This window comes from Augochlora pura, chromosome 5 (genome assembly GCF_028453695.1).
Source record: "Augochlora pura isolate Apur16 chromosome 5, APUR_v2.2.1, whole genome shotgun sequence".
Lineage (NCBI taxonomy): Eukaryota > Metazoa > Arthropoda > Insecta > Hymenoptera > Halictidae > Augochlora > Augochlora pura.
The window spans coordinates 17,632,307-17,640,868 of NC_135776.1; the positions used below are offsets into that span (position 1 = coordinate 17,632,307).

The 8,562-nt window shown below is 38.8% G+C and overlaps 1 protein-coding gene across 3 annotated transcripts in view; it reads right to left on the reverse strand.

Moving 5' to 3' along the window:
• The window catches only part of Siz (Brefeldin-resistant Arf-GEF family protein schizo), a 65,239-nt gene that overhangs the window by 27,579 nt on the left and 29,098 nt on the right, over window positions 1-8,562 (reverse strand). Inside the window, exon 1 of one of the 3 annotated variants that reach the window (XM_078180534.1) lies at window positions 1,798-2,435. The exons of the other annotated variants lie outside the window; for them this stretch is intronic. Within the exon in view, the coding sequence (XP_078036660.1) occupies window positions 1,798-1,988 (191 nt within the window). The 5' untranslated portion in view covers window positions 1,989-2,435. Of the gene's footprint in view, window positions 1-1,797; window positions 2,436-8,562 lie in introns of those variants that run through there. 3 annotated transcript variants of the gene reach the window in all.

The window sequence follows — 8,562 nt, forward strand, 5'->3', positions numbered from 1 at the left end:
CCGGGCTCCGGGGATTAGCGCGGAAGATTTACGAACAGGCGCGGACGCGTGGGAAACGCGATCTACGCGCGAAAGATCCTACACGCCCGGCTCCCCTTTATGCATCTAATTAACCGTGAATAAGTTATGGCGGCGCGCCGACTATCAAAAGAGCTCCTCTCAATTCTTCCATCTCTCTTTCTCTATCGTTCCCTCTCTCTTTCTCTCTCTCGTTCTGTCTGCCGGGCGAAAAATTTCCATAAAATAGCCGGAAGCTGTTCCCGTAACTCGAGTACGGAGCCAGGGCAGCTATTTTCCGGAAGATACGGGGTAATTGGGACATGCACCCGTTGCGCAATCGGGAGAACCCTGATTTCCAAGATAAATTTTCCTTTTATTTATTTATTTATTTATTCCCGGGACGAATCCTTTAATACGTTCAGCGTCGCGATATTCATATTTGGAAGACAGATAGGCTTCTATGGGTGCCGATTTTCTTGTTCAAGTTAAATAGGATTTTATTTATTTTATTGCATTTCATTTATTTATTTATTCGCGGGACGATTCCTTTAACACGTTCAGCGTCGCGATATTCATATTTGGAAGACAGATAGGCTTCTATGGGTGCCGATTTTCTTGTTCAAGTTAAATGGGATTTTATTTATTTTATTGCATTTCATTTATTTATTTATTCGCGGGACGAATCCTTTAACACGTTCAGCGTCGCGATATTCATATTTGGAAGACAGATAGGCTTCTATGGGTGCCCCGACATATAAATATGGGTGCCGATTTTCTCGTTCAAGTTAAATAGGATTTTATTTATTTTATTGCGTTTCATTTATTTATTTATTCGCGGGATGAATCCTTTAACACGTTCAGCGCCGCGATATTCATATTTGGAAGACAGATAGGCTTCTATGGGTGCCCCGACATATAAATATGGGTGCCACTTTTCTTGTTCAAGTTAAATAGGATTTTATTTATTTTATTGCGTCTCATTTATTTATTTATTCGCGGGATGAATCCTTTAACACGTTCAGCGTCGCGACACCCATATCTTGGAGACTTAATAGAAGATATTTATTGTTTAAGCGGTAAATATTGCTAAGGAAAATGGAGTACTCTATCAATCAGTATAGTATACAAGATCTAGTATAAAATATTTACAATTTTTAATTATAAACCTGTGTTATCTATTGAAATTGCTTGTTGAGTGAATTCTGGGAATCCCTTTACACAGGAGAAAGCAAAATAAGAATTGTACAAGGGAAATAATGATCGTTTACAATGTTAGTTGGTTAAGCGATTATTGCTGAATATATGCTTTAATATTATTTTTAGACTTCCCAAGGATCGTTCGATTGTGATTAATTTCGTGAGCACGAAGTTATCATTGTTAATCGTTTTGTTAACACTTTACCGATCGGCGGCCTCTAAATCGCCTTTTTACCAATAATTTGTTATCTATTATTGAGAAAAAAGTGTTCGATTACACTACAGCGTGCTTCTATATTACTAAATATTTTGTTGAATGTCAGATACTTTTCGCAATGAATAAAACAAATAAAATTGACGAAATAAATATAGTCGCGAGAATATAAAAATATTACTAACTCTAATCACAGTAACAAAAACCGAATAACATTGAAACCTCTTTCACAAAGTTTGATTTAACAATTTCTATAAGCAAAATAAAATATAATAATATAATAATAATTCTTGCGCGAAGATCTAAGTGAATATTAAAGAAATATTCGCAGCCGAATAGACCGATCGGTAAATCGTCAACGTAATTTTGCAGATCCATATTTATACCGATTGATGAAGTTCGTGGGCGTCGAGTAACCCAACTGCAGCCGAGACCTGATGACTTTCTCTTGCACGGTGACCATCCTGGAGCTCCTCGAACTCTGGTGCACCCTCGTCGTCCTGATCACTTGATAACAGTGGTGCTTGCTCTGCCCGGCGGGCGCGCGGTCGCTCCTCGGCTCGATCATCGTGAACATCGCGCTTGGACTTTCACTGTTCAACGAAAGCGATCGCCGAACGCGATCACGCTGTGTTCACGCGCGACGCCTCGACCGCGGTTCATTTTTTCACCGGAACCCCTTCTCAACAATGCTCCAACGTGTTTCGACGCCGATGTCCGAAACGTCCGACTATCCGAGGTACATTTCGGTACCCGACGGACCTGGTGACACAAGTTTTATATACCCTCCGCCTTTGCTAAAGATCGTCGACGCTTTGACCGATCTTCGCGAAGCGAAAAGAGGGAGGTTTCCGTGGAATAGTTCGAAGTGTCCGACGGTAATCGATAAACGAGCCAATCGGCGGAATCGAAGCGTAAACGGATCGACGCGTCGAGTGCCGCGTCAGTCACCGGTGACTGACGCTCGAGCTCTCCGTTCGGGTCCGCGTCAGTCACCGGCGACTGACAGTACAAAATATGACAAAATAAACTTAAAAAATTTGCATCGTGAATCGTCTAACGTGTTGGACGAATGTCCATATAAGTATTCCCTTTCAAACAGAAATATCTTCCACTGCGATAAGAAACAATGGCCCTGATATGTTTAAACATTTGGATCGAGTAAATTCTAATTCGCTGCGGGGGAAGTTGTTATAAAACCGCGTGGAACGTGTTAACACGTTCGTCGCTGCGTCATCCATATCTGGGTGACACTAATTTCTGACCAACATTGAAAATTTATTTTTATCGTAATATATTCGAGTGTAATAAATTCGACTATGATTTATCGAATGCGAAAGAGTTCTAACGTCATCCCCTGTGATCAACGTGAACTTTTTAGTTTTACTTTGATTAATTAAATTGCTTCAATTATGCGGGGATTTTAGTGTCTAATTGTCGGCAACGAACGTGTCGAAGGCAACGTGTTGAAGCAACGGATTGCGGAGTTAAACGACGGTTCCCTTGTTCGCCGAACCGGGCGAGAGTGACCGTTCGATTCGGCGAACCGTGATCGCGGGGTCGTTTTCACTCGGCCCTCTTTTCCGGTTAATTAAGAACCGATAGCAACTTTCTAATGACGGCCGATTAATATGCGGGGCCACGCGATCCGGCGAAACGCACGCGATGGTCGCGGAAGCGGCCGGCCGCCATTCAACCGACGAAACGGAACGCGCTCGGAAAATTATACCCGCCATTCAGTTGTTTTACCCGGGGGGCATGAAGTCTGCGAAGCTTGCATGGAGAGTGCAGAGCATCGAGTTTAGAGCATTTTGTCTAGAGTATAGAGCATGGAGTATAGAGTATAGAATATACAGGGTAGAATGTAGATTATGTAGTATAGAGTATAAAATATATAGGATAGAGTCTAGAGTCTATAAACTAGAGGATAGAGTCTAGAGTCTAGAGTCTATAAACTAGAGGATAGAGTCTAGAGTCTATAAACTAGAGACTAGAGTCTATAAACTAGAGACTAGAGTCTATAAACTAGAGACTAGAGTCGATAAATTAGAGACTAGAGTCTATAAATTAGAGACTAGAGTATATAAATTAGAGACTAGAGTCTAGAGTCGACAGTATAGAGCCTAAATCACAAAGTCTAAATCATAGAATTTAAATCATGAAGTCTCAATCATAGACTTCAAATCTTAGAGAATGAATTATAAAATCTAAATCATGGATTCTAAATCACAAAATCTAAGTCATAGAGTATCAATTATAAGTCTAGATCGTAGAGACCAAATCAAAGAGTCTAAAGTCTAGAAACTAGAGCCAAGAGCCTAAAGGTTAGAGCTTAGAGTATAGATTATATAGCCTAGAATCTAAAAGCAAAGACATAGAGTCTAAAGCGCAGTGTTTGGATCATAGAGTCTTGAGTTTAGAGTCTAGAATTTAGAGTCTAGAATTTAGAGAGTTTAGAGGTCTAGAGCCGAGATTCTGAAGCATAAAGTCTAGAAACTAGAGGCTAGAACATAGATTCTATAGCATAGAATCTAGTATCAATAGTCTAAAGTCTATAGTCTAGCATGAATTACAAATTCGAGCGCCCAGACTATAGATTCTGCAGCATAGAATCTAGAGTCAATAGCCTAGAATCTTAAACATAGAATATAGAATCTAGAGCCTAGAATCTAAACCATAGAATATAGAATCTAGAGCCTAGAATCTAAAATATAGAATATAGAATCTAGAGCCTAGAATCTAAACCATAGAATATAGAATCTAGAGCCTAGAATCCAAAACACAGAATATAGAAGCTAGAGCCTAGAATCTAAAATATAGAATATAGAATCTAGAGCCTACAATCTACTACAGAAAATATAGAATCTAGAGCCTAGAATCTAAACCATAGAATATAGAATCTAGAGCTTAGAATCTAAACTATAGAATATAGAATCTAAACCATAGAATATAGAATCTAGAGCCTAGAATCTAAACTATAGAATATAGAATCTAAACCATAGAATATAGAATCTAGAGCCTAGAATCTAAACTATAGAATATAGAATCTAGAGCCTACAATCTAATACATAAAATATAGAATCTAGAGCGTAGAATCTAAAGCTTGGAACCAACAGCACAGAGTTTATAGAATCTAGAGTCAAAAGTCAAAAACTAAAACCAAGAAAAAAAACAAAAAAAAAAGAACAATATAAAAACGATGATCGTCGATCGGCAAATTTTTCTTCCGCGGAGGAACAGCCGAGGAAGAATGGCGTTACGACGATCCACGCCGAGGCGAATTAAAATTTCTTTCGGTCTCTTACGGTCGAGCAGCCGCCCGGCTGCATTGTGAAAACGTTTCCGCGGGTAATTAGCCCACCGGTTACGATGCTTAATTGTGCTCGCGGTTTCGATCGTTACCGCGATACATAGAGAAAAGTTTCGTAACCCGTCGAGGAAGCTCTTCGTTCGACCGCGGACGCAACCGCGGCTAAACGGAAATTTAAACCGTGCTCGCACCGACGATTTCGCGGCCGTGAAAATGTATCGGGGAAAGTCACCGAAACGCGTTTCCTCCACTCGACTCGGTGGGGTGACGACGATGATGATGATGACCGATATCGAGCTGCGGCGAGGCTCAAATCGCAATTAGCTCGTACAACTAGAACGTGTCAACGGGTACCGTTCGTTCCTGTTTGGCGCTGTATCGGGAACTCACGTACGAAAAAGCACCGGAATAACGATGAGTCCCCCGTCCACGAACGACGATTCCACGGCACTTCATCGGCGTTTCACCGACGCGGTTTACAGTGCGACGAAGAGAATGCTTATGGGACGATAATGTTATAGAGAGATTTTATTTTATAAATTATATATCATAGTTATAAAATAAACTTATAATGAAATTTTGACGAATTATTATATGATTATTTATACGTACATGTTTTTTTAGTAAGTAAGAGAATATTATATTTATTTTCAATTTATATGTACTATATATATATATTTATGTTTTATCATACTATCTATTATTATTATCTGTTATTTTCAACTTCAAATTAATATATCTCAAAACAGTACAAAAAATTCTGAGATTGAAATATTTTATATTATACTATGTATAATATATAGATTTAATACTATTTAATTATATATATAATAATATATAAATATGTTGTTTGTTATATTATAAGAATCTGAAATGTTTCTGTGTTTTTTTATTGTATTAAATAATTTTATTTATAAGTCTATAATAAGACTTGAAAAACGCTTATAAAATACTGTTATTTCATTAAAAATACAGTCATTCTAAATACTATTATATTTTATTACAGAACATAGGATTGAATAGAACAATGGAAAATAATATAAAGATAATAATATAACAAACAATAAATGAAAAACTATGTTAATCGCAGAATTGTGTGGTTTCTGATATATTAACTTGAAGTTGAAAATAATGGATAATAATAAATAATAATAATAATAATAAAGATAGAATAACAAAAAATAACAGAAAATAATATATAATATTCTCCTACTTACTATACAACATCTACGCATACAAAAGCATACAATAATGTAACAATATCCAGCATCTTTATAAAAGAACATTTGTATTTTGCATTTTCGTTCCACAAAGCATTGTTTCGCCGCACTTTTCTGTCATCAAAGCACAGAGAAAGAAGAAAGGAACCCAAGACCGTAAATAGTAAAAACGTGTCCGGTGTCCGACCAATCGAATCGCCCGCCAGATTCGTTTCTAATTTCTCCATCCGCCGGATTCGAGTATTATCGAAACCCGTTTTCCCAAGCCTCGTTATCGCGGGTTTTTCGCGCGCGACCAGTAACTCTTGCGGGCCGACGTAAAATAATTATCGCCCGGGGTCCGTCGATAATTATATCGGTCGACGCCGCGTTTCGTTTGTTTCGAGAATCGAACGGTACTCTCTATAGCAACGGGGCACAGAACCGGAAACGACGCTGCGACTGTAATCGAACTCTTAACTCGTTCCGATAATCTATCGTCGTCCGAAAATCTGTTCGACGTCGAGTTATTCGAACAGCGTCGATTCCGTCGATTAAGCGTAAACGCGTCGCAACACGATCTCGGAGGCGTCGAGCAATTTAAACGGCGCCGACGTCGGCTCCCGGTCACGGAACCGCTCGGTTATGACACTCGAACGATCGGCACGTCGATACCGTCGAGACGCGGTCTCGCTTTAACCCTTTGCCGTCGAGTTATACCGAGTTATATTGAGTTATACGCGTCGCGTTCGCAGCAATTTTTTAATTAATAGAACAGTAATAATGTACAAAATTAACCCTTTGCACTTCGCTATTCCCTCTCAGGGGACATTAAAGTTATTATATATATATTTATAATATAATATAAATAAAATAAATACTGATTTTTCGCAAATATATATTCCTCGATGTCACCCAATTCATATAAGTCCAATTTCACTATAACACGTTGTTACTTGCTTCCAAAATTATACTAAATAATCTCAGTTCAAAGGGTTAAATAGAAGCCTCAAAATTGTTTCTCAAGGCTTAGATATAACCGCAATAATTTGTATTAATTTTATGTAAAGGTAAAGAGAAGCTTTAGCTTTTTTAACACGATCGCAAAGGGTTAATTTCCACGGAACACCTTCGAGGATCAAGATGAAAACGACGGCGATTCCGAGACGATATCTCGCGCACGCGCGAGAGAGGCCGCGGCTCTCGTCGTTACCGATATCCATCGCGAGTCGCGAACCGAACAACCGGTCGAGCACCTCGAGACATGCTGGCGTGCAAGCAGCGCGTCCTGCGACAGCGGTCGGGGATTCACTGCGACAGCGGTCGTCGCCGTCGTCGGCCACCGTACTGTCTGTGCTCGCCCGTTAGCTTCGATACCATAATGGAACTGTCAAAGTCAAACCGAAAGGTGGAGAGCAAGAGGGCCCCCCTCTCCCACCCCGGTGACTCGAACGCGGCGCGTATGGCCGAGCGAGCACCGTCCGCACGGTCTTGCTCCCGCTCGCTATTCCGCCGTGCTGGCGCGGCCCGCGCTCCTCGAATAGAGGTCAATTTACACAACAGGCATTCCGATCCGTTCTTTATCCTTATCCATGTTCTCTTATCTTTCTCTCTTTACCCGGTCGCGAGCCGATTTACCGACGCGGCTTGTTTTCGCGGCGGGGGGGATATAGTCGGTTTACATTTTGAGGTTAGTTGAGTTGGAAACTATATTGACTTAGGTTTTTGTAGTTGGTGGACAATATTACGCGTGGATGGATAAATTCTGGTTGAATTGTGTTTTAACGCTAAGCTTACTGAACAATAAAATTGATTGGTGTGCATTGCTTAACCCTTTGACTACGGCAGACTTTGGCACGGCCGTAGTTTTTCGTTAGACATGCCTTTCCGTGGAAATATATTAAAATATTCCAAATATTGAATTCTGTTACATTAAAACAATATTACTTGAAGTGAACAATAATTTTAAGCTTTTCTTACAATATATAACATAAATGTTACACAATATATAATTAATCAAATTTAATAATAAACGGGGGCGAAATTTGATCTTGACGCCTATTGGCGCCTACAGTGCCGGGAAGCCATGTTTTGGACACGAATAGGCGCCAACAGTAGTCAAAGGGTTAATAAAAGTGGAAAGATCCAATATACTTAGATTTTGTGCAGTTTTTGCTATAGTACATGTTCGAATAATGTAATTTATTCAACAATTTTCTACGAAATTATCTTAATTGCCACCAGAATTATAAATTGAGAAACTTTTGAGTAGCTTTAGTGTTAACAAAAGTGGATTAATTGGGTAACAAAGTGAATTTTTCTACGCATTGTTTCGCTGCTTTATGTTTATCGAGCGAGTCTAGTGTTTTACAATGTTTTTTTAAGCTGTACAAATTTAATATCAGAAAATTATTTCGTGTATATATATAATTATTTCTGGTATGTCTGTTAATATTTTTTAGACTGTATAAATTTAAATAATAGTAGAAAATTACTTCATTGTAAATACTTATTAATGAAATAATTCTCTGATATCACTTAAATTTATATAATTTAGAAAAGCCATTACGAAACGATATATTCACGCTCACTTCATTAATCAATGTTTCTTTATATTTTTATATAATAGAAAATATTCTGTG